This window comes from Eublepharis macularius, chromosome 2 (genome assembly GCF_028583425.1).
Source record: "Eublepharis macularius isolate TG4126 chromosome 2, MPM_Emac_v1.0, whole genome shotgun sequence".
NCBI lineage: Eukaryota > Metazoa > Chordata > Lepidosauria > Squamata > Eublepharidae > Eublepharis > Eublepharis macularius.
Window position 1 is genome coordinate 167,764,178 of NC_072791.1, and position 27,519 is coordinate 167,791,696.

The 27,519-nt window shown below is 41.9% G+C and overlaps 1 protein-coding gene across 3 annotated transcripts in view; it reads right to left on the minus strand.

Annotated features, from left to right (window-relative positions):
* Positions 1-27,519, minus strand: part of MUC13 (mucin 13, cell surface associated) — an 88,486-nt gene that overhangs the window by 5,542 nt on the left and 55,425 nt on the right. For all 3 annotated transcript variants that reach the window (XM_054971357.1, XM_054971355.1, XM_054971356.1), the window contains 8 exons: positions 23,902-24,011; positions 13,189-13,247; positions 9,602-9,762; positions 8,434-8,577; positions 6,919-7,033; positions 5,129-5,166; positions 3,554-3,641; positions 1,303-1,534 (listed from right to left, as the gene is read on the minus strand). In XM_054971357.1, the coding sequence (XP_054827332.1) occupies positions 1,303-1,534; positions 3,554-3,641; positions 5,129-5,166; positions 6,919-7,033; positions 8,434-8,577; positions 9,602-9,762; positions 13,189-13,247; positions 23,902-24,011 (947 nt within the window). The remainder of the gene's footprint in view (positions 1-1,302; positions 1,535-3,553; positions 3,642-5,128; positions 5,167-6,918; positions 7,034-8,433; positions 8,578-9,601; positions 9,763-13,188; positions 13,248-23,901; positions 24,012-27,519) is intronic.

Genomic DNA, 27,519 nt, shown 5'->3' on the forward strand with positions numbered 1-27,519 from the left:
AAGAGAAAAGAACACCCAATTTAGTCTTGGCAAGAAAATGAAGTAATAACATTTCTACAGCTTAGCATTAGATTTTACAAAGCACTTGTCTGCATTTTCCACTAATATGTTCTAACAGTGCAATCCTAGCAAGGTATACTCAGAAATAAATTCCACTGAGTGCAATGGGACTCCCTACTAAGTGTACTAAGAATGGCAGCTGAAGTATTAAAAGTGCAGTCCTGTGCAAAGCTGTTCCAGTCAGATCAGCAACCTTTTATCCATCAACCTTTTATTGGCATTCAATAAAACAATAAAACAATTTACAACGAGCAGGGCAGGAACCAAAAGAGCAGCAAGATCAGTCGACAGAATGTACCATATACTCCCTAATCCATATGGCAATTGAGAAATATGTAGTGTGGGGACAATGATCTGATAGTAAGAAAGGAACTAATCCTCTCTCAGATTGACCCTGATGATTGATCAGCAGAGGGCTTATCAAGGAGTCCCGCACGTGAACAGAAAAGTCACAATAAAATAAAACATGAAGTATGGATTCGGGTTGCATCCTTCCACAAGGACATAATCTATTGGGGTAGGGTGTGTTTGTAAATCTCCCAAACAGAATTTCGGAGGGTAAAACATTAAAACGTGCAAGCATAAAGGCTCGGTGTAGGTGAGGGAAAGACAGCAATGAGAAACAAGCGGCAGGGCTTTTGTACTTGGGGATGATTCCAAACTCCAATGGGGAACAGGTCTTCTGTGCCAGAGAGCAAAGGGTTTGCCTATCAATATCTAGCAGTCTTTGCTTTAGGAATCTAAAGCTTGGTTTTCCGTTAACATTAGAAAGGAATAAGCTGTTCCAGTCTAGATCCACTGAAATCAATGGGCTTACAATGGAGAAACTGCTTTGGACCTAATAGAGGTTTCTGCCTGTGAAGTGTGACTTCCCTGCTTCCCTGTTCCCAATGCAGTCCAAAATGTAACACACACACCCCATGCTGCTTCTGGCTGGACCCTGTCCCCTAAGAGCAGCATTTCAGAGGACATTTTGGGCTGTCCTGGGAGAGAGACAAGAAAGTCATGCTTTGTGTGCATGGAAATGCGTCATTGGAGCCAAGCACTTTTTTTGCACTGTTAAGAACCTAACAGCTAAAACACAGTTATATGCCTTTATCAGTGATAGTGAAGGCAGCCAAAACATGGCACGCATCCTCAAATCACAACTGTGAAAATCATGAATATAAAATTAAAATTGGATAGTATTTGGAATACTAGTGTAAACTTATGAATATCCCCTCTGAAACAATCACCACCTACATCAGCATCATCATAGTCTTGCTCAGGAAGGTAAGCCATGTTTGCTACGCTTCCCTCTTCATTACTTCTTGCCTGGCCTCCTTGGCCAGCTGAGTTCTCCATTTGGATTCTGGGGAAGATTTTCTTTGTAGGAGCAATTTTTGTGGCAGATTTGCTTTTATAATCTCTTTCCGTAGCCGAATAGTCATTGCTTAACAAACTCCTCCTCTCAGGCTTAGGTTCTTTTTTTGCTCTATAAATCACACACACAGAAATAGAAAGTCATTAATTGTCCTCAGCCCAACAATCCTGCCTCCATTGTTTCAAAGTTAAGCAACGATTATTTTAATTTGTGCCAATTTCACCTATAATAATAGTGGCAAAAGGATCTTATTGCATGGTTTTAAAATATGGAGAAGTAGATATAGCGGCCTGAGGCTGATATCCCAGCCCCAGGCTACAAAGGGCTTTTGAGACATCCAATGTGGCATAGTGGTTAGAATGGGGGGAGAGGTTCAAAATTAGCCAATCAAAGATTGATCAAGCATGTTTATAGCATCATGAAAAGGTTTGATACTCGTGGTAATTACAAACACCATTTAGTTAACAATTATTGTGAAACAATGCAATTAACTACTGTTAAAATGAACTATTAAAGTAAACAATGAACTGTAATAACTTTTAACAGGGCTTTTTTTCTGGGAAAAGAGGTGGTGGAACTCAGTGGGTTGCCCTTGGAGAAAATGGTCACATGGCTGGTGGCCACGCCCCCTGATCTCCAGACAGAGAGGAGTTTAGCAATCTAAACTCCCCTCTGTCTGGAGATCAGGGGGCAGGGCCACCAGCCATGTGACCATTTTCAAGAGGTTCCGGAACTCCATTCCCCCGCGTTCCTGCTGAAAAAAAGCCCTGACTTTTAACTATGTTAGGTAAGAATGCTATGAATATAAACAATTAATTGAATAATTCTTCTCTTTGGCTTTTCTCCTAGAATATCAGGGTTAGCCTACAATGACTTTTTAAAGAAAATGTAATAGAAATAACAACAAAACAACAAAACAAAATAGCAATTATTAATAAATAAAATTCTGTGTGGAGATGCCTGCATGTATAGCAGGTGGCCAGCAAAAAAAGCTTTCCTATACTTTTAGGTTTGCACTTCTCTGCTGCACGTCTTGCTAGTTTGGTATAATGGTTAAGAGCAGCAAGACTCTAATCTGGAGAACAGGGTTTGATCCCCCACTCCTCTGCTTGAAGCCAGCTGGGTGACCTTGGGTCAGTCACAGCTCTCTCAGCCACACCCACCTCACAGGGAAATTGTTGTGAGGATAATAATAACATACTTTGTAAACTGCTCTGAGTGGATGTTAAGTTGTCCTGAAGGGTGGCATATATATCAAATGCTGTTGTTGTTAACATATGAGTACATAATGAAATTTAGGAGATAAACTACTGCCCTGCTTAGAGGCATTCATTTTTTCAGTGAATATTTAATAATATTTCACCATGGCCATCTGACCTGTCAACTGGCCACTGTGGCAAGCATATTACACCTACACTCTAAACTAGCTGCAGTTTCCTATCTCTCTTCAGAAGACATATTGCTATAGAGAAGTAGAGATGCCTGAAATGCATGAAAACAGTCATTCCATCTTTATTTTCCAAACAGGTTGCAGCTTAGGGTTGCCAACCTCCTGGTGGGGCCTGAAGTTCTCCCTGAATTACAACTTTTCTCCAGACTACAGAGATCAGTTCCCCTGGAGAAAATGGCAGCTTTGGGAGGTGGACTTTGCAACAACATATTTCTTCTGAGCAGAGTACCAGGTTCTGGCCAGAGGGGCTGAGAATCCTCCACAATTGGCTCCTGTTGCCCGCCACTGCTTTAGTGGCTGGTGGGAAGAAAAAAATTTAAAAGCTGTCGAGTGACAGCATGACTTCAGTCCGCTCTAGAAATCACCAGGAGCTTGGAGTGGCTCAGCAAAACACACAGTTAAAGTGGGAAATGGGCAGGAACAACTGGCTGTATGGAAACAGCCAAGGTTTCAACTGGGTTTGACACTGCTGCCCCCAACCCTGGAGTGTGGAGCTGAGCCAGCACCCCACATTACATTAATTATTTTTTTGTCTAGAGAAGAGACTGCCCTGATACCATGCTAGAGGTTTCATGTGCAGTCCAGGAGCTGGATGACCAAATAAAACAAGTAAAGTTAGAAAAGGATGCCCCATCCAGTGTGGCATAATTGGCAATGGCATATTGTCAAACAATTTATACCTGAGTGATCTGTAAATGAGCACTCCTGCTAAGACTACAATAACAATCCCACATGCAACAGATACTCCTACGATGATGGCCATGTAATCTGTAAAAATGGAAATCAAAATTATCATAGCAAGCACTTTTACTATAAAATATAAGCTATTTTATAAGATAAAAAGATTTTCTACATACTATAGGGATAGGAACTCTACAGCTGCCTTGGGAAACTCTTACAAAGTCACTGGGATTTCACTATGTTCCCAGGAATCACGTTCCAATAATCTATATAAAGATTAAGGGCTATAGAAAGGCATTTGCAAGATACATTTGATTTTCTCAACCTCTGAGACTTTCCACAGAAATAACCCATATATTATGGCACATAGAGTAATACATGGACATTATGGGGAAGAAAAAATATTGGGTTTTTTAGTTGGATGTCTCCCTCTTGGAAATATTTTTCTATATAGGACCGCCTCCCTCCCTATGTCCCTCCATGGCAGCTTCGCTTATCTGAACAGGGTCTCTTGCAGATGCCAGCCTGCGCATGGGCGAAATCAACAGCAGCCTGTACATGGGCTTTCTCTGTGGTGGCCCCTACCCTGTGGAATGGCCTGCCTGAGGAGGTCAGGAGAGCGTCCACTCTCCTGGCTGTCTGCAAACAATGCAAAACCGAATTATTCAAAAAGGCTTTTTACTCAGATAGAAGGGAAGTATTGTAGGAAGGGGGTCTCAGATACTTCGCTAATGAGTTAGGACTATAGATTTCACCACTATGTTGCCTTGCATATTATTTGTTGCTTTGAATATGTACTTCTATATACTACCTGTGCTTCATGTTATCTAACATAAGTCCTAGAATTGATTATGGTCTGTTTCAACAATTCTTCAACTTTGTATTGGATCCTTGCTAATGCTATGTCTTCGTAAAATCCTATGACTTTGTTTATGGAAATGTCATTGACACTGTATGGAAATGTCCTTGATACTGATTGTACTAATCTCACACTATTTAATTCTCCTTGAGTCTCAATGAGAAAGGTGGCCTATAAATGACATAAATAAATCCAGAGGAGTTAGCCATGTTAGTCTGTAGTAGCAAAATAGTAAAGAGTCCAGTTGCACCTTTAAGACTAACCAACTTTATTGTAGCATAAACTTTCAAGAGCCACAGTTCTCTTGCATCTGACGAAAAGAGCTGTGGCTCTCGAAAGCTTATGCTACAATAAAGTTGGTTAGTCTTAAAGGTGCTACTGGATTCTTTACTATTTAAGTAAATAAATAAATTCTCTTTTCAAAGGCTAGGAAACACAGGAAGCAATGCTTGGGTGAAAAGCAGAGGAGAATAATAATCCACAAGAGATACTTTCTCATATCTCATATGACAAGGACTGATTTGAAGCGCCATGCCAAATCTATTGAAGCCAATGGGCTTAGAAGGGTGTAACTCTGCATAGGTTTGTATTGTTGATGTGGCATCCTGTCCTCTATTGGAAGCAGTAAATATTGGGAACAAAGAAGAATTTGACTCTGTTCCTACAAAGAAGTTCTTTGGTTTTCATGTAAAATGATAGGAACCCTGATACTTACTGTCTTTACAGTTTTCTCCAGAGTAGCCAAAATCACACCTAAGCAAAAACAGAACATTTTGTGCTATTCAATTGAAGGCAAGAAAGTAACATCACTGTGGTCATTAGATTTATTTTACATAAAGTGTTTTCTTAAAATCTAAACAAAATGGAGACTGGGGCCGTTTCCACACAGTCTATAAATAGCGCGAGACTCACGGAAGGCTGCCGAGGAAGCCGGCAGCCTTCTGTGAGTCTCGCAGTACTTATAGACAGTGTGGAAATGGCCTATGTCATGCGGTGGTGTTTTACCACCTACCAAAGCAGAATGGAAAGCACAACTTTCCTGCCTCCTATGGTTCTGGTGTACTTTCAAGCAGCTCTTGCGATGCCCAGGCATTTCTTTCTGGTCATCCTCCTTCTCTAGTGGGTTTACTGAACTGCATAACTGTTCAGTGAAAGGTTCTTCCCTACTAGGCATGCAAAATTCTGTTCAGCTCTAGAAAAGTCTTGATTCTAGATGTATGTTATGTGCCATCAAGTTGCTTCTTGACTTATGGCAACCCTATGCATTAAAGATCTCCAAAATGTCCTATCCTTAGCAGCCCTGCTTAGATCTTATTGTCAGGTCTGTTGCCCACAGTCCCTCCATATTGCCTACTCTGAGTATGTTGCAATAGTCTCATGTGTCTGTTTTCCACAGTTGCTGTCTAGTTCCCGGGACGGCTGAGCTCTTATCTGAGGTGGCTCACCACAGCGGCCTTGGGACAGCTCCTTCCTTCTCTCCCACTGACTGTACCCAGCTGGATGGGCACCTAGGGTGGGGGACTTGTGTAGAGGGATAGATATACTGTAACAAGCACTCGGTATGTCATTCTCAACAAGAGACCTGTGTACAGCCAGATGCTTTTACTTGCCTCTGTGTAACCTATGGACATATATATGCTGGAACTATGATTTCTCATTAAAGAACCTTTGCCTCAAGAGAGCTTGGATTTCTTGCTGCAAGGGGTGGGAGTCAACTTCAACATATCCTGTCTCTGTAGACTGACAGGTCATGGCTTCCTTTATTGAATCAAGCCATCTCATTTTGGATATTCCTCTTTTCCTACTGCCTCCCTCTTTTCCTAGCATTATCGTCTTTTCCAATGAGTCTTTTCTTCTCATGATGTGACCAAAGTACAATAGCTTCCATTTCATCATTTTAGCTTCTAGGGAGAATTCAGGCTTGATTTGATCTAGCCTGTCTTTTGGGCCATCCATGGTATCCATTACACTCTTTTCCAGCACCACATTTCAAATGAATCAATTTTCTTCATGTCAGCTTTCTTCATTGTCCAGCTTTGACATTCATACACAGTAATGGGGGATACAATGGGGAATATGATTCTAGATAGGCTTTAGGAATACAAGCACCTTATTTGGGCCTCAGCCGTGTGTCACATGCCAAACTCCTGCATCTTTTCTTTCAGGACTTTATACTAGCAATAGTAATATTTGTGTCTGGTAGCTGCTTTCTTGTTCAATGGCTAGCTGCGCAAGAGTTGGAAGAGGCACCATATTCTGTATCCAAATTCCAGAGGCAGAAACTATTATTTGACAACTGATCAGTGCCACTAAATGGCTACATTTCTTGGTGATGTGAGAAATTCAACTAGAATAGCACAGGCTACTGGACATGGTGATGTTTTCATTGAAGAGATGTTCTGCCATTGAGGCCAGTTAACATGAGAACACAACAAGGGTGATTTCAATATAAGCCTATCCAAAGGGTAAATTTATTTGATCTTGACAGATCAACAAAGTACTTACTTCTGACATTGTCCATCCTTATCAGAGAAATTAGGCATACATTGGCACTCTGGAATACCGCCATCTTTCATGATACATTGCTTGTTGTTTTCTTGGGAACAAATTTGATTACATACTGCATTCATAACGAGAAGGAATTTAATAACAATAGTTAGCATTGGTATAGCGACATTGAGAAGGAAAATTACATCTTACACCCCAAAGTGAATAACAATAGCCAAATTATAGGTGTGAAAAGCAGCTTCAGGAGGAAGTAACTGTAAATGAAGAAGTATCAAGAGTTGCAGGTGTTGGTATGCAATGAATGTTCAGAGCATTCATATACAATGTCCTCTTCTTCTTGATCCCTTCACATCCCTACTCAAACTGCCTCTGAAGGTCAGGAGACCCTTTGGGTTGCACCTACCCGTTGTTCGATATTTCACTCTTGTTACACAATCATTCGCAACTGGATTATCTTGTGTGGACAAGTCAATCCACCGGCAAATGATCACTATCGTGCAATGAGAGTGAAATATCCCATGATGTGTGGAGTAGCATTTAAGATGCCATGATAGAAGGCATTCAGGAAAATAAAGTAACAACTCTCCTTTCCAGCCCTGTGTATACAGATGCACTTTCTGCTGACTCCTGTGATCTTAGTTATTATTTCAGAGATATCAAATGCAAGATCAAGGCAGTGTTCTCTCAGCCAAGGGAAGAAACAAAATACTTTGTGCAGTTGTCTGATGATTGTATATTAAGTCCTCATCCACACACTCCCTCATTCACACACACTCGAAGATAATGTTTCATGTTAAAAGCAGATGATAAAATCAGTTTGTTAGTCATTATGAGTAATGGTGAATCCACACAGGTGTAATTCTGCAGTCCAATTTAATACTGGCCTTTAATCACATATGTGCATTGCCTCTTACTCACCCACTCATTCACACCATATCTTCCAACACTTCACAGATGAAAATAATGAAATGGCCTTATTCTCCTACAAAAGATCATTGCCTAAGCTCCCTCCGTCCATTATTCTCTTCTCCTCTATTTGCATAATTTATTTGCAATGATTTCTCTGTCCATTATATACAAATGCTAAATGCTCTTCTCTGTCTGTTGCATACCAGATCCACTGTAGGGGATGATATAAGCCACAGCAGTAGAGAAAGGGAGGCGAATGGAAGAGATGCCATAAAAGAGAGGAGCAAACTACATCCATCCTAAGAGATTGTTTGCATATGACTACAATTTTAAATCTATTAATTATACTTATATCCCATGCTCAGGTCCAGATTTAAGCAAATTAGAAAGAAGAGGTTTGAGAAAAAAAATAGCCATCCGTTTAGTTACATGCTGATTAATTTCTGTTCAGATTCAAATCTGGCATTAAAAGGTCTTAATTTTCAGATAGTGTTAAGTCTTTGAAGATGATTTTCAGTGGTAGACGGCAACAACCCAAAGTAGGTTTGAATAAGTCATAGAAAAAGCACTCTTATATGTAGCAACGCCTTTCCAGGTTCTTACATAAACAAGAGGTGTCCTCCTGATCATTCTTCTTAGCCAGTCCTGGTTTACATTCGCAGGCTGGAATACTGCCGTCATCTTTCTCAGCACACTCTGTAGTTTGCTTGTCACACTTAATTTCTGGTGTATCACACGGACGTACAGCTATTAAAATATATAATGTTGACTGTCATTAGTGGAACAGCAAGCATCACTACTATCTACAATAGCTATTTCCATTATTACATAACTTGCTGTGAAGGGGATGGGATGGCTCTAATATACACCCTTCACAATATACCACTGGTATTACTTCAGCTGATAGAAACACCTCCCTCTCTCTCAGATATCAGCAGGATTCAGATTATCACTAAATATCATTAGTAAGAGCTTGATTTAGAAGTGTAATCCAAGTCCTATAGTGGACTTAGAAGAATTCAACTCTGCTTAAGACTGCACTGCAAAATGCCAAAATGCCAGTTATAATTGCAATACAACAATAACCATTCAGACCCAGCAGAGCCCATTTAATAAGTTTTGTGTTCGAGTGCCATAGTTAAATTATTCATCCTAGCTTATTAAAAAGCTATTTTTGGATTGACAGTTCTTCAGTTTGGGCAACACATGTCACTCAGAGAAATCTATCAGCCGCCTCTCAGGCTTTGCACCGCCAGCATATTCTGCTTACTTTGCTTTGCTGGATCTCATGTGAAATGCCAGTCTTCTTGATGCAGTCATCCTTCATGCACAATTTCAGTTTCTCCCTGTTCTTTCTGTACTCACCCACCCTTCTATATACCTACCAATGTATACTTTGGGGAAACAATACAAAAATTCATCCAGTTCAATGGACTGGAATTTGATTCTAGCTCAGCAAGAACTGAAGCTATTGGCTATTCCAGCCAATTAGTATCTCTTGATGCTGTCACTGTCTTATGTCTAGCCTATCAGCAGCAGTTCAGCCAACTTCTGCTAGGAGATCTTCACAGTCCTCATGTAAAGTAACAGCTGCTTGCTCCTGCAAGACCAGACTCCATTTAATGCTTAAAGAGCAACACCTCATTCTGCAGGAAGAGTTTGTCTTGGGTCCTTTATCAGAGGCAATACTTTGTGGACCAGAGCTACTCTATAGACCAGTGGTTGATATCACTGATGCAGCAGCATGCCAGCACTCTCATGCAGTACTTACATGTAAAAGATGAGCCACCCTCATTAAGTGCCTTTTGTATACGATTATTTATTTCTGTGCTAGTTAAGCTGGTGCTTGAATCGAACATATTGATTAATGAAACCACAGTAAAGCTCGCCCTTTCAGCAGCTCTCAGTCTTTTAAGTGTTGATGAAGATGATCTGAAATATAGGCACACACATACACGTTTTAAGAATACAATACTTTCCAACATTTTAATAGGACTTTTTTAAAAGTGTTAAGTTGAAATTGCACATGACTTCTGGGATTCTTAGTTTCCTATGAACATCTAATAATCACAGAGGGTGCTGTTTAACATCACCCTCAACACATCATTCTGCCTTATGGTGAATCAGACCATTGGTTCAGCAAGGTCAGTATTGTCTACTTAGACTGGAAGCTGCTCTTTGGGGTCTCAGGCAGAGGCCTTTCATATTACTTACCACCTGGTGCTTTCAACTGGACATGCCAGGGATTGAACCTGGAATCTTCTCCATACCAAGCAGATGTTCTACCATTGAGCCACAGCACCTTCCTTAATAGGAAAGAGCTAGAGAGGCAGTCCCTAACTGGAGCAGGGGACTAAGCCTACGGGGGACTAAGCCCAAGGCTCCTTGGTTGATGCAAGCCAGGTTGCAAATGCTTATCTTGAAGATGAAGTAAAAAGAAGAGAGTCATGTAGGCCAATAGCAGAGGAAGGTTACACTGTAAGACACCTATCTTGAATAAAGCTGTTTTATCTAGAATGGGTTTATTGGTGTCAGTGATTATTCTTGTAAGATCTCTATGGAGTTAAATGATATGGAGCTTAATAACAACAACAACATTCAACAACAACAACATACTGTCCTTCAGGACAACTGAGAGCCAGTTTAGTGTAGAGGCTAAGAGTGTGGAACTCTAATCTGGAGAGCAGGGTTTGATTCCCCACTCCTCCACTTGAAGCCAGCTGGGTGACCTTGGACTAGTCAGGGCTCTTTGGAGCTCTCTCAGCCCCACCCACCTCACAGGGTGTTTTGTTTTGGGGATAATAATGACATACTTTGTATAAACCGCTCTGAGTGGGCATTAAGTTGTCCTGAAGGGTGGTATATAAATCGAATGTTATTATTATTATTATTATAACTTAATGCCCACTCAGAGCAGTTTACAAAGTATGTTATTATTATCCTCATGACAAACACCCTGTGAGGTGGGTGGGGCTGAGAGAGCTCCAGAGAACTGTGACTAGCCCAAGGTCACCCAGCTGGCTTCAAGTGGAGGAGTGGGGAATCAAACCCGGCTCTCCAGATTAGAGTCCCACGCTCTTAACCACTACACCAAACTGGCTCTCTGTTGTGATGAAATGAGCGAATCACATTCAAAGCATAGTTAGCAGAAATGGAATACGAAGAATGAAGTGTAAATCATGCATAGACAGCCTCTTCTGTGGGTGGCTCAAAGGAGTCTTTACTTATTTAACTGTTTTCTTGAGCCACACAAGCTGTTTGCTCATAGTACATCAGTGTGGTCTAGCACACATGGAACTAATGTCACAGACAGTCACAATAAAATTTGTTTCTAAACACAGGTCTAAATTAATAAACTGATGATGTTGAATACTATACGCGGGAGTATAAAAGTCTGTTCATCCCTGGACTTATAAATCTACACAAAAAGGAGGAAACTGATGACTTTTTGGAGCAGAGTTGTTTCTTGGGTCTGTGAGTCATAAGTTACTTAAAGCTTGTGTAGTCCTTTGTGATAGGATTTTTGCTGCACTTCCACCTACTTTTGGTGTCATTGTACTATACAGTGACCGTATAGTCTTGACTATTACATGCCACGCAATTCCTAAAAACAACACAAAGGCCATGCAATCGTGCAACACTAACCTAAAAACAGGCAAAAGAAGCAGAAATTAGTCTTACTTGGCATGGAGAAAAGCCCACAACAGATGCAAGCATAGGACTGGATCTTGTGATCCGTCAGTGGCAAGTGCCAATGGCCATGGGTATTCCCTTCTCCCCAGAAGCCATCTCTGACCATTGGGAAGTTTATTACTAGGGCTGCAGGACCCACATGGGCCAAAGGCTCATGGAAGAGACAGAACGGAACAATTTTAAGGGCTTCCCACTGCAGCCTCCTGACCTGGGTGGCTATTATTTCATGAAGGTCCTGTGATGATCACCAGAATAAACTTCCCCAGGGCTGGAAAAGTTTGCTGGGTGGAGGAGGGATCCAGGAAGATAAGGAATCCAACATCCAACATCCATATGTTGCATCCAACATATGGACAAGTTTGCCTGACTCACGCCAATATAATGGCTGCATGCATGTTTTGCTTGAATGCATTTCTTCACTTTTCTTTGTATTTTGTGAATTTGCCTCCCTTTGAAGTAGTGCAATGTGTGCAAGAACAATTTGCCTTGGTACCTACTCAATTAAAAAATATAGTTGCTGCTGGTCAGCTGTTCCTTAAATCAGTTTTAATTTGGCATTCACCTACAGCAAAGTTTCAATATAAATGTAAATAAGTCCTTAGGCTACTGCGTATGAACATTTAAACCCCTTTCGCACTCACAGTTTAAAGCACCATTTTTAAGCAGTTGCAGTGGCTTTGGCTTGGCACCAATCCTTTCACACTTCCAAGCAGTTTTAATTTGGCCTTTTGTGATTCCTTTCAGACCTGCCTCGAAGCCTCTGTTCAGTTTCGGGCTTTTGGGGCATTGCAGCCGGGCTGCGGAGCACGAGAGCCGCCTCATCCGAGCCCCGGCTTGCTGTGTGCTCAGCCTGGCTGCGGATCATGAGAGCAGGTTCACTACATGCTCGGCTGAGCCAGGGGTGGGTATGAGTCTGCTCCCTCCACTGTGCCTTACCCCTGGGGAGGCAAGCCCTGCCTTACCCCGGGAAGAGTGGGGTGGGTGGTTGAAGGAGTGGTATGGGGGAGGCTTGTCTGTCAAAAGATGTAACGCAGGAATGTTACTACATATGCTCAGAGTTTAAAAAAACATGCCGTGCAAATTGAAGTCCTGCCTTACCACTGGGAAAAGTGGAGTGGGAGTGGGTGGTTGTCAGGAGGGCTGCAGAGCAGCCAAAAAAATGGCAGAAAAGGAGTTCAGAGAGCTGAGTTCAGTGGGTGTGGTTAATTCCACACAAACCAATCATCTCCCAGGGAAAAGGAGAGGGGGAGTGCTGCAAAACATTCACATTGGCATTAATCGGGTCAGCCCCAACTGGGCAGCTGATTAAAAATTAACATCGCGGTATGTCTGCAGGGAGACAAATCAGGGTAATAGGGAAAAAGAGCAGCACCGTCTCCCATGACTAGCTTGCAAATGTGAAATTCCTGCAAACATGGGATGCGGAACGCTTTAAAATCCTAGTGCAAAAAGTACCTTAGACTAAACAAATACTATTTACTTCAATGGATCTAAACTGGTTTTGTTGAGTTATAAGCAAAGTATAATTATGTACATAGTTATAAATGTCCCACAGTTTTCAATGCAGAGATACTCCAGTCTAAGTCAATCAAAATCAATGGTGGTGGACTGAAGTAATTTAGCATGGGCAAGAACACTAAATACATATAAACAAATTTGACTTACTTCACACTTGAAATGATGGTTTGTTCGAAAGTAGACTCATTATTAAATACAGTTTGGAACTGTAAAAGATTAAAACATCAGACAGCGATTAAAATAAATTTAGAGAAACAAAGAAAAAACATTAGAGACAAGCCATCCAGAAATGGTAGTAAATGTTGGAAATAGCAATGTCTGGTGTACTGCAGCAGCAAGAAGGAAGAAAAGCCTTCTATGCAGGGGGCAGCAAGGATCACTTCGTTAGGACAGTGAGAGCAGCATCTCTCTTGATTCCTGGGGGTCATTTCCTTGTCTCCTATTGGGCTAAACAGGGCAATATCTTGCTTCTTCTCTCTCCTGCCACACTTCTTCTCTCTCTCTGCAAGATGTAGTCAGATAGCAAGGAATCTCTCTCTCCTCTTTACTCTCAAGTATGTATTTCCTCAAATAAACTTTTTGCTTCTTTAATCAGCACAGCGTAACTTCACTGCATTATTTGCACTTGGCTATCAGGGTTTATGGGCACCAGAACTAACGTGTGCTGAAATTAGAGAGAGCAATTAACTTCTGCCAGAGCTCAGATACCTGCAGGCTAAAGCATAGAGGGCAGACAATAGAGGAAAGATGGTGGACTCCTGGGGAGCACAGCAGGGGTTCCATGTCGACTCATTGAACTAGAAGTCTGGAATGCAGTGAAAGAGGCCAAGCCGACAGGAGACCCACAAAAGGAAGCCAAATGGGTGAAAAACGACAGCAAGGCAAGATTCATTATTATTAATGCTTTAAGTGATAAACAGTTGTTAAGAGTTATTCATGAGCCGACCACGGGTGAAATGTGGCAATCTATTGCGAAAATTAACTGACAGGAATCAATTAAAACTAAAATTTTGCTAGTTAAACAATTGTATCGGATTCAAATGCAGCCTCATCAACAACTGAGAGATCATATTTCAAATTTCATGAAATTATCACAGAAATTAAGATCCTTTGGAAAGGAGATCCATGACCAGGATTTGGCAATAATTTTGTTAAGCAGCCTTCCTCAATCCTATGCAAGTATTGTGCATGTTTTGGAAATGCAGGAAAGTCTAAGCCTGAATTATGTACTTGCAAGATTGCAAGAAGAAAGTCTTAACAGACAATTTCATAAAGATCAGTCCAATGAACATGCCTTGAGAGTCAGTTCAAGAAATGATTTCTCCTGCAGTGTCTGTGGGAAGAGGGAGCATCTAAAAAGAAACTGCCATTTTCTTGAATCACAAAGAGGAAGTAACTTCCCGCCACGAGGGACGGAGACAAAAGGCTTTAGGAATGCAGATAGAGTCAATGGCTCACCTAATGCTAATAGCCAACCAAATGCCGGCAGATCAAATGAGAACTGTTTAAATGTTGTCACAAAAGATGAAAGTGTATCCCAATGGACAATAGATTCTGGGTGCAATCATCATTTAGCTAAAGATGAAGAGTTATTTAATGAAATGAATACACATCACGAGACATTATATACTGCTAATGGAGAAACTCTGACCGCTCAGGGACGAGGGAATGTAACTGCATATTGTGCACTACCCAGTGGCCAAGTTAGAGAAGTGCAGATTGTTGACTGTCTCTATATACCTGAACTGAAAAGTAATCTCCTCTCTGTATCTGCCATGGCTCAGAAGGGGATAAAAACTGTGTTCAAAGGAGAGAAATGTTTTATTAGCAATGAAGGTGAATTAATTGCACAAGGCACATTAAAGGATGGACTGTATATGTTGGATTGCTCTGAAAGGGCAGTGAATCTAATTAAAGGGTGCAGTCACAAGAACTGTTCACATCTTATTCATAGAAGGCTTGGATATGCTAATATAGATTATATATATCAGCTTGAAAGGCAGAATCTGACTAATGATCTGCAAATGAGAAAATGTCCTGATGCAGAGAAATGTGTTTGCTGTATTCAAGCCAAAGGCACAAGACCTTCTTTCACCAAGCAGAGTGAGAAGCAAACCACAAGACCACTGGAGCTGATTCACAGTGATGTCTGTGGACCAATGGGAACAGTAACACCCAGTGGAAGTAAGTACATTCTGACTTTTACTGAAGATTTTTCAAGATTTACTTTAACTAACCTGCTCAGAGAGAAGAGCCAAGTACTGGAAAAATTCAAGCTGTACCTAGCAATGGTGCAGAACAGATTCCAGAGAAAACCAATGGCTATCTGCACAGACAATGGAGGCGAGTACGTGGGGAAGGAGATGACAAGCTTCCTAGCAGCTGAAGGAATAGAGCATCACCTGACCGTGCCCTACACCCCTGAACTCAACGGGATAGCAGAGAGGAAAAAGTGTTCTCTCACAGAAATGTGCAGAAGTATGCTCCAAGAAGCAGAGCTACCTAAAAAATATTGGGGAGAAGCTATCAACACTGCCACCTATCTGCAGAACATGCTGCCTACAAAGGGTGCAAGCAGCACACCATTTGAACTGTGGTACAAACGCAAGCCCAATGTAAGGCATCTGAGAGTGTTTGGATCAAAGGCCTACACTTACGTTCCAAAGAAAAAGAGGTCTAAGATGGATCTCAGAACAGAAGAAGGCATATTTGTTGGATATGCACTGGGATGCAAACGATACCGAATCCTCAACCCAGAGACAGACACGGTGAAGATCCGCAGCGTGGTATACATTGATGAAAGAGAGAAGGCAAGCAAGCCTGACACCAGAGAATCTACACCAAGGGAAGCTGATGCAGCACAGCAGCCAGAGATTGTGCAACTCTGGGACCTGACTGAGACACATGAGACACCTGCAGAGCCCACAGAAAGAGAAGGGGAAGCAGAGCCAAGTGTCAGACGCTCAGACAGAACAAACAAAGGAGTTCCACCAATGAAATTCTCTTACCTGGCAAAAACAGAAGCTGTACCAGAACCTTCTAGCTGGGAAGACATAGAAGGAATGCCAGCAAGAGAAGCAGAGAAATGGAGAAAAGCTGCAAAAGAAGAAATTGACTCTGATCCAGAACAAGACATGGATCCTCACAGAACTACCACCTGGAAAGAGGACAGTAGGATGCAAATGGATTTTCAAAACCAAACTTGATGCAGATGGAGAAGTACAGAAGTACAAAGCAAGACTAGTTGCAAAGGGATATTCCCAGAAGTATGGAGAAGACTATGACCTTTGCACCAGTAGTGAAACACACTTCAGTAAGAACACTACTGAGCATAGCAGCTGCAAGGAAGATGTATGTGGAGCATCTGGATGTGAAAACTGCTTTTCTACTCGGAGAGCTGAAAGAAGACGTGTATATGACACAGCCTCCTGGATTTGAATAGTCCAAAGACAGAAGACTTGTATGCAAACTGCAGAAGAGCATTTATGAACTGAAGCAGGCTGCAAGGGCCTGGAACCAGAAACTGAACCAAATGCTCATCAAAGAAGGATTCAAGCAAGGCAGGGCAGAACGCTGCCTGTACTCAAGAAAGAAAGACAACAAATGGACTTTTATTCTAATTTATGTAGATGATCTTCTCCTTTGTTATGAAAATCAACACGATTGTGATGAAATAATTAAGCATCTGAACCAAGAGGTTGAAGTAAAGCATCTTGGAAATGTCGGTTTTTACCTCGGCGTTCAGATAGAGCGAGAGGAAGATGGAAGCTATCTTCTCAATCAAAAGCAAAAGATCATGGACTTCCTAGACTACATGCATATGAAAGATGAAAAACCAACATGTATTCCAATGGAAACAGATTTCCTGAAACAAGATGGAAACAATGAACCTCTGAGAAACATCAAAGTGTACAGAGAAGCAATTGGAAAACTGCTCTACATAAGTACAGTAACCAGACCTGACATAGCAGCAGCAGTTGGAATACTGTGCAGGAAAAGTGCATCACCAAGTGTGAATGACTGGCAAGCAGTCAAAAGACTGGCAAGATACCTGAGAGGTACTGCACAACTGAAGCTCAAGCTACCAGCAAGCGACAATCCTAGACTAGAGGGATTCATGGATGCTGACTGGGCAGAAGACATCACAGACAGAAAGTCTACCAGTGGACGAGTGTTCTTTTATGGTGGAGGAGCAATCAGTTGGACAAGCAGAAAGCAAGACCTTGTAGCAGCATCAACTACAGAAGCTGAATATATATCAGCAGCAGAAGCATGCCAAGAACTCAAGTGGATTCTACAACTGTTAGAAGACTTTGGGATAGATGAACCCAAACCTATACAACTCTTTGAAGATAATCAATCTTGCATAAAACTTGCAAATACAGAAAGAATTGGATCAAGAACCAAGCACATTGACATAAAGAGTCACATTGTGAGAAATATGCAAGAAGGGCTTGTTGAGCTACAGTACTGTCCTACATAAGAAATGATAGCAGACATTCTCACCAAGCCACTTGCCAAAGAGAAGTTTCAAAGTCTACGTGAAAGACTGAACTTTGTGGACTCTGTACACTAGACATTGAGAAGGGGTGTTGGAAATAGCAATGTCTGGTGTACTGCAGCAGCAAGAAGGAAGAAGAGCCTACCATGCAGGGGGCAGCAAGGATCACTTCGTTAGGACAGTGAGAGCAGCATCTCTCTTGATTCCTGGGGGTCATTTCCTTGTCTTGTCTCCTGTTGGGCTAAACAGGGCAATATCCTGCTTCTTCTCTCTCCTGCCACACTTCTTCTCTCTCTCTGCAAGATGTAGTCCGATAGCAAGGAATCTCTCTCTCCTCTTTACTCTCAAGTTTGTATTTCCTCAAATAAACTTTTTGCCTCTTTAATCAGCACAGCGTAACTTCACTGCATTATTTGCACTCAGCTATCAGTAAATGTACTCTGTTGGATTCCTTGACTTCACAGGAAATTATTTCTTTAGCCTCATCTACCAGACAGTTTTACTACCTTATGGGATGACATATGTCATCATGCTGGCAGTGGAATGCTCTGCACTTCATGCAGAGACAATTTAGCCCATTTGGGGCTAAAATTGGCCCCTGCAAAGTGTGGGAACTTGCCTGCTGCTGGCACAATGATACCACTTGAAGAAGTGACGTCATTGTGCCTCACCAGCACTGCACCCACTGTGTGCTTTCCCGGGTTTCCTGCCAATGGTGGGTGACCGCCAGGTGGTTACACAGAAGGTGAAGAACGAAATTAAAAATACAATAGGCCCAAGACAAACAGCACTAAAAGTTTGGGGGAAATTGCAAACTAATTGGATGCCAAGACTTTCCAAATGGACCCCACTAGAATCCTTAAGTGAGGAATTTAAAAATGCTGAGAAAACATTCTGGAAGAAGCTAAAGGAAAAGGGTTATTTTAGAGTGAAGGATTTATACAACACTCCGGGGATATTGATTCCAGTGCAAGAAGTATTAGGGAAAGTGGGAGAACAATATTGGCTAAGGATCATGGCTTTATATAACATTTTGAAACAGAGAAGGCATTGTAGAATACTAAATAAGGAGGATACTCCGTTCGAAAAAATATATTGTATTAAAGAGGGTAATAAGGGTATTGCAAGGAAGTTATACAACTTAATGAATAAAGACAAAGACTACATGACGGGGATAATACAAACTAAGTGGAAAAGAGAGGTGAATTTAACAGTATAGGAGATAGACAGATTAATGAAAGGAATATTGGAAATAAAAATAGAAAAATTTAGAGAATTGGAGATGAAATTAATATTGAAATGGTATAGGACACCTTCCCAATTGCCCTATATGATTGAGGGAATGAATTCAAATTGTTGGCATTGTAAGAGGATAAAGGGATATTATGTTCATCTTTGGTGGGAATGTCCCAAAGTAACTGAATTTTGGCAAATGGTCCTGGAAAAGGTGGAGGATTTATGTAAGGTTAAATTAGAATTGACAGGGAAGGTATTGTTTATGGGAGTTCTGGGGAATAATAAAGTAGATAAGTCTAAACAGGAGTTGTTTAAAACAATGATTATTGCTGCACACGCAGTCATAGCTTATGGCTGGAAGGATGCGGCAAAGTGGACTATGGGTAGATGGAACTTGTATCTGTATCAAATGATTCAATCAGACATTCTGTCTATATTAAAACAGGAAAAGTCGTGGGAGGATAATATATTAGAGATAAGGATGAAATGGCTTGGGTATATAAATTGGGTAAGGGAAGGGGGGGCCGAGAAAGATACATTTGACAAAATCCAAAGGATGTGCTTATGGTTGCAAGTATAAAGTTTTTTTTCCCAATTGGTCACTCATGGGAAGGGGGGGAGGGTAACATAAAGGGGAAAAGGTTGTATTGAGGTAGGATTATGTTAATGTAATGAAAGTGATTATGTATGGCTATGTAAACAAAGACATCAATACAATTTTTTTTAAAAAAGATGCAGACAGAGTCAGGGTAGGGTGATATTTATCAGTCTAGGAGAGGGAGGACGTCCATAGAGGCAGCTGTGTGAGTGACCAGTGCTTCACAGCAAGAAGAAGTCTCAGAGACATGTCTGAGGGTGTGTATATGGATCTAAGGACACACACACACAGAGCACATGGCTGGGGGAGTCTAATTATAAGGCAAAACATGTCCTGGGGCAAAACTTACGCCTCTGCCTCAGAGACAATGATTTGATGGCTTGTCCAGAGGTTGGAATAATAAGTTTAGGAGGCGCTCAATGGCTTTACCAGGTAGACAAAAAGTGTGCATGGAGGTTGATGACCCAGCAATTGCTGGATGGGGAGTCATCAGGTCCCTGAATAACTTGGATTAGGTGGGTCAAAGAAGAGAGGAAGGGTGTTGATGAGACCCCTTTGTTTCACTTGTCCTTCTCCAGGGCATTGAGGGACAGCTAGTCAATCTGATACATCTTCTGGTAATTTTCCAACTCCAAAAGGGGTTTATGATATTCCATATTCATCAACCTCCCTTTTAGTGTGAAGAAGGGGTCTGACTGTTAACACTATGACAGGTGTTTTGGCCACATATTGACTTGCCTGCCTGGTGTGTAGGTTGAGGACACACTGTTTAGATAGGTTGAAAGGCAGTGCTGGGAAGGAGTCAGTGGTCACAGTGTACATTGGCACCAATGACACTGGGAGATGTAGTTGTATGATCTTGGAGAAAAAATTTAAATTACTAAGCAGAAAGTTAAAGACCAGGACCTCAATGGTAGCATTCTCAGAATTGCTATCAGTTCACATACAGGGCTAGCCGAACAGGCATAGATTAGGGGTCTCAATGCATGGATGAGAAAGTGGTACCACGAGGAAGGGTTTAGATTTGTTTGGCACTGGGGAAATTTCTGGGACAAGCTGAACCAATACAAAAGAGATGGGTTTCACAAACCAAAAGAGCACCACTGTGAAGGCACTTAATATCAAAAAGGTGGTAGAGCAGCTTTGAAACTAACATGGGGTAAAGCCAACAGGAGCTGGGGGTGGGGGGAGCTTCTGGTTTAGGATAACTCAGTCCAAAAGGACAATAGTATAAACATTCAGGGTAACAGCGGTAGAAGCACAATAGAACTTGGGAACAAGAGTAGGATGGTAAAAGAGAACAATTTGCAGGCAGAGAAAGGGGCAACGGATGTGGATATTGTTGGAGAGGAAAACATGTTAAAAGTGCCTATATGCCAATGCTAGAAGTCTTGGGGCCAAGATGGGGGAGCTGGCGTGCTTGAGGCTAACTGACAATTTAGGTATAGTGCTTGGTGTTAAATTAAAATTTAGACAATTCAGAAATGTGGGGGAAATCAATATGATATGGTTACATAGGTGTAAGCTCTCGAAGCATGACAGAGAGGGATGTGTTGGGGAAGGTGTTGCATTGTGGCATAGAATCAAATAACTTAGAACATTAGGGGAATGAACTCCAGAACAGAAGCAATAAGGGTGGAGATATGAGGCCCTTAGATTACTTAAAAGTTGGGATGTACTATTGCCCACCTGATCAAACCCTTGAGGCTAATCTTGAGAAGAGAAAGGAAATAAGGGAGGTGATTAAAGCAGATAATAGTGTGGAACTGGGTGACTTCAGCTACTCTCACATTGACTGGTTAAACACGTGCTCAAGCCATGCTGTAGAAATGAGATTCGTAGACATCATAAATGACTATGCACTGGAACAATTGGTCACAGAGACAGATAGTGATCTTGGACTTGGTTTGAGCAGGGTCAAGAATCGGTGCAAGATGCAGATGTTGCTGTACCGGTTGGGAACAGTGACCACAATTTATTTTATTTATTTATTTTATCGTATTTATATTCCGCCCTCCCCGCAAGCAGGCTCAGGGCGGAATGCTATGAAGTCCAGCATTCATGACAATGGAAAGTTACCCCTAGAGTCCAAAACAGTAACATTTGATTTCAAAAGAGAGATGAAATGAGGGAAATAGTTAGAAGAGAACTTGAAACAATAACAGAGGAGAGTCCAATCTCTAGAGGATGCTTGGAAGCTATTTAAAATCACACTAATGGAAGCCAAAGTAGAATGCATTCCCTAGGTTAGGAAGGGCATTGCCTAGTCTAAAATAATGCCTGCATAGTTAACAACCCATGTCAAGGAAACCATAAAAATCAAAAGGCTTCTTTTAAAAAATGGAAGGTGTGATGGCGTATTCACTTCCAGAGGATATAGTGAAGATGACTACAGACATAGAAAGCTTTAAAAAGTGATTAGACAGATTCATGGAGGATAGGTCTATCAATGGCTATAGTGACTAAAGAGAACCTCCACATTCAGAACCGGTAAACCTCTAAATATCAGTGCCAGGAGGTAATATCAGGGGAATGTGTCAGCCTCTATGCCCTGTTGTTGGTCCTAACTAATTGGCCTTAGCCACTGTGTGAAACAGAATTCTGAAATAGATGTACCACTGGTCTGATCCAGCAAAGCTCTTTCTTATGTTCTTACATGGTACAGTGGTTTGTGTGCTCAACCAGGACCTGGGAGAACCAGGTTCAAATCCACACTCTGCTATGGGCCTTGGACTGGTCTAGGGTTGTCTTTCCCCTGGTAGGGTCAGAGGATCTCCTGCTCCCAGCCTCTTTCCCCCACCACCACTCCTCTGATCAGTGGGGGAACAGGCATGGAAACAGGAATGCTCCCAGGCTTTGAGCAGGGCTGATACAGCTCGTTTGGGGGCCCAAATCAGCCCAGTGCAAAGCTCGGGACACTTCTGGGGCCTGTGCAACGGCATCACTCCCAGAAGTGACATCATCATGCTGCACTGGGAGCACATGCACACAAAGTGCATACATGAGAAGAAAATGCAGGTAAGTGCCAGGTCCCCCCCTCCCTCCAGGAGGGTAAGGGGACCTGGCAACCCTAGGCCAGTCACACACTCTCAGGGCCAAGCTACAAGTGACAAATGACACTTGAACGGCAAGTGGATTGAGTGGAGGGCAAGTGAACAGGGCAGAATATACTTGCCGTTCAAGTGTCATTCGTCACTTGTAGCTTGGCCCTCAGCCTAACCTATCTCACAGGGTTGTTATGTGGATAAAATGTGGAGGAGAGGAGAATTACATAAGCCACCTTGGGTCTCCATTGTGGAGAAAGGGGGATATAAACAAACAAACAAACAAACAAACAAACAAGCAAACAAGCAAACAAACAAACAAACAAACAAACAAACAAACAATAGAATGGCATTATGATAAATATAACAAACAGGATGCTACGAACTTGTTTGACTAAGGGCAAAGCTACAAGTGACGAATGACACTTGAACAGCAAGTGGATTGAGTGGAGCGCAAGTGAACCGGGAGAAATACACTTGCCGTCCAAGTGTCATTCGTCACTTGTAGCTTCGCCCTAAGTTTCAAAAACCTCTTCTAGAAAGACTCTAAAGACTTGCTATCTAAAATATATTGTGTAGTAATTGAACTGGAAGATCATAAAGGGTACAGTTTGAAAGGGCAATGGGACAGAATGGCTCGCGCAATAAACCTTTAGATGTTTGATATTGTCTTTTACATAAAGGCCCTACAGCTTCTCACTGTGTTAATTGTAAAGAAAACCATTAGAATTGTGTACTGGTAGTACCTTAAACCTTCAATTTAAGTCTTAAAAAATGGGGAATTGGTTGGTGTAAATCTTGTCAGCTGCAAAGATTAAAACTGCTACAAAATGGTGGTTTTTTTGGCTTCTTTTTCTCTGAAAAAATGGCTTTGGTGTGTTTTAAAAATACAGAGGTGTCTAAAATTTCAGAATACCATGCAAATGAAAGAAGGAAGAAAGCAGAGAGAACCAGATTTCTTTCACTATTGGCTTCCGTTGATTAACTTTGTTAAACAGGAATATCAATATGAATAGACTGGAATCTTTTACTGTGATGTGGTGCATTCTTTGAAATGGAATACATACTGTTCTCTACTTTATACTGCAGTGCATAGTCCTCCTGATAACTTGTAAATTCAAATATCATAATAATGAGTTTTTAACATACATATAAGAGCCAATGTGGAATGGTTTAGTACGTTGCTCTTAGAAGAAAAGAGAGACCTGGGTCCAAATCTCTAATGAACCATGAACTCTTGGTTTTAATCAAATCCTATCCATAAAATCAGAGAATTAATTATGCCTCTTCCAGGATACTTATAAGTATGAAGAATGAGAATTTCTGTTAAAAGTACTATGGGCACGATTAGTAACATAGCACAGAATAGTAGTACCCGTCCAGATACATCTAAAAACAACCTGTAGCTGTTTCTTTGTGGGGGGAAAAAGATGTTAAGGGTCAGTTTACAAGAAAAAGAGATAATAGAAAAGTTGACTTACAAATTGGGTGACATTTTCATACAACTGCATGTATTCTGCAGAATTTACATTTTCAAAATAGTTATTGAATGGTAGATTCTTCAGAGATAAATCACCTGGGAATATTTTTCCTGAAATTATAATGAAACTAGCATTATTCAAGTACTATCTGGAAAACTAGATAGAGCTTTCTATTGACTATAGTTACACGTCAAACCTGCTATAACTCTATATCATTGAATGTTTTTTCTCAGAAAAATATAAAATATCCAGGGTGAAACAAAACAGAATACTGAGCACATGAACAATGCTAGGTCTTGTATCAATATGTTATTTGTAAGAAGAATTACCAAGTGTATGTACAGTGAGGGACTTGATCTCAATTTTTAACAACATTCTCATTTTTTAAAAGATGTTGGTGATCTGGTGGGGATAAAAACGGACCATATCATCAGAACAGTTTATAGCACACTTTAAGAGACCAGCAGGACATTCTCTTGCTCTGTAAGAAGATCCACAAGAAACAAGCTGGGTAATACTCCAGATTAGCTGAGCTGAAAGCATTTCTTTGGTAGCTGGAAAGTAACTTGAATTTCTATCACAATTATCTCAGAATTATTTTCTTCCTACTGATATGTCCTGATTTTAATATATATTATTCATTATCATTGCTCCATCTGGCTGGTCTCCAGGTGGATAATGAAAGGTGCACAATAGAACTACCCACAGACAAGACAGGGATTACGCTTGGGATGAGAGCAAGTACACAGAAAAATGTGAATGAGAAAAAAATGTGTTTCAGAAGAGACAGAACATTGTGAACTGCTTATTTTTAGGACCAAAATAGGTGTGACATCTGCCATAAACTGGGTCACAATTCCGTGACCCGATTTACAGACAGATGTTAAGCTGACAGCCAGTATGGTATAATGGTTAGAGTGAGACTCAGGTTTGGATCTCCGCTCTGTCATGAAAGCTTGCTGGGTGACATTTGGCCAGTCACATACTCTTGACCTAACCTACCTCACAGGGTTGTTGTGAGGATAAATTGGAGGAGAGGAGAATAATGTAAGCCATTTTGGGTTCCCATGGAAAGAGAGAGACTGCTGGGAGGCAACATGCTTTTTGCTACCTGGCCCTTTAAAGTGGCCCAACCTACCAACTCACTGGAACTCTGGGCTTTTCCACAGGTACCTGATCTATTTAAATAGATGATTTGTCTGAAATGTGAGCCAAAGGGTTTTTGCTTTGTGGCTTGCAGCCTGGAGATTGGATGAGGAAAAGATCCATTGATGTGACAAGATGCAGTGAACTGAAGAGTTCTGCTTCATGAGTATGTAAAGAAGCTGAGCCTGGGCCCCCATTTTGTGCAGGGGGGAGGGGGTTATGCTATGTTGTTGTTTGTCTATACCAGATGAGAGCTGGTTGACAGTGTGTTTCTGTCTTGTCCAGAAACAGGTGGCAGGCACTGGCAGCTAGTTTCGGGACTTGTTTGTCTTACCCAGACCCAGTTGAGAACTGGAATCTGAACTGTTGCATTTAAGTTGGTTGTCTGTCTTTGTGCTAGGGATGTATCTGGGGGAGCAGAATGGGAAGGAGGGGTGCCACGATCAATAGGGTGTGGGATAGAGGGAGATACAGGAACAGGAGAAGAACAGGCCAGGCAAGGGAAGGGACAGCAGGCATTTGTGTGCAGTTGTCCCTTCTGGTTCTTCTTCCAGCCAGGTTGATACTGGTGACCATATTAACATCTTGTTTGGCTATAATATCTTGCTTTTAAATGCCAGGTTGGTTACAGGAAAAACAGCAGCTATCCATGATCCAGTTCTGGATGGGAGAGCTGACCTGGCATGTATCACTGAGATCTGGCTGGGGTAGCGGGGAGAGGTTAACTGGGGTACTCAGAGTTGCATCAGGATAGACCTGATGGGTGGGAGGTGGTGTTGCTGTAGTCTGTCAGGATTCTGTCCCGGTGGCTGAATACCCTGTCCAGGACTCTGCCAGTCTTGAGACTGCACAACTAGTGCTGGGAGTGCAAGACAAGATTGGGATTCTGTTGGTGTACTCCCCACCCCGTTGCCCAACATCCTTCTTCCCTGGACTGGTGGAGGTGGTCTTGAAGGTAGTGCTGAAGGCTGGTTGTCTTGGGGGACTTCAGCATCCATGCTGAGACTACCTTGTGTGGAGTGGCTCAGGATTTCATGGTCTTCATGACAGCCATGGATCTGTCTCAGGTAATAACAGAACTACACACTGCAGGGAACACTTTTGATCTGGTGTTTTGCTCTGGGCAGCAGGAAGATGATCTGAAGGTGGAAGAACTGAAGACAGTCCCCTTGTCATTGACTGATCACTACCTGCTAGGGTTTAGGCTTACAGAAATACCAAGACTCTGCAGGAGTGGGAGATCATTTAAGATGATCCACCCTTGTAGGCTGGTGGGTCAAACTGGTTTTCAGATGGCACTAGGGGATACGGTCAGCACTTCTGTTGATGCCCTGGCTGATCTCTGGAATGAGGAAAAGACCCAGGCAATTAACACAATAACACCCAGGTGCCCTCTCTCAGATCTAAGAGCCTCAGCAACCCCTTGGTTTACCAAAGGGCTGCAGATGAAGAAAAGGTAAGGGAGGCTGCTAAAGCAACAGTGGAGAAAGACTCAGGACAAATCCAAGAAGGCATAGGTTAGAGCTCATTTTAAAGCCTACTCCATGGTGGTGATGGGAGTGAAGAAACAATATTTCTCTACTACCGTTGCATCTGTACACTATAGGTCTGCAGAACTCTTCTGGGTGGTCAGAGAATTACTGGGTTAAGAACATAAGAACATAAGAGAAGCCATGTTGGATCAGGCCAGTGGCCCATCCAGTCCAACACTCTGTGTTACACAGTGGCCAAAAACCAGGTGTCCTCAGGAGGTCTGCCAGTGGGGAAGGTTCTAGCATACAGGAGGAGGTGAACTGCTCTGCAGCCTACTGCAATCATTTTGCTAAGCCTTTGGGGATAAAATCTCTCACATCTATCCTGACTTGGACTCTACATTAGCAGCAATAGGATCAGATAGTCCAAGGGTACCAATTTGTCCAGTTGTGTGGGATACCTTTCAGCTTATACAGTCTGAGGATGTGGACAGGATTCTTGGAAACTTGAGAACTGCTTGTATGACCCTTGCCCCTCTTAACTGCTTAAAGCTGTTAGGCAGGGGTTGGTGGACTGGATCCGAGAGACAGTAAATGGTTGAGAGTGGGTTGGTTCCTCCTGCCTTGAAGCAGGCAATGGTAGTGGGCCACTCCTAAAAAAAACTACTCTGGACCAGGAGAGTTGAACAACTACCATCCAATCTCAAATGTTCCGTTCTTAAGCAAAGAGATTGAACAAGCGGTGGCTGGCCAGCTCCAGATATTCCTGAATGAAGTGGATTGGATCCATTCCAATCTGGTTTCAGGCCTAGATATGAGAGTGAAGCAACCTTGATCGTCCTGGCCAATGACAGGCGCTGGTTGATGGACAGAGGGCGTGTGAGCCTGTTAATTCTCCTGCACCTCTCAGCAGCTTTTGATATCATCAATCATGGTATCCTTAGGGACTACCTTTCAGGGCTGGGACTGGGAGGTGCTATTCTGAACTGTTTCCAGTTCT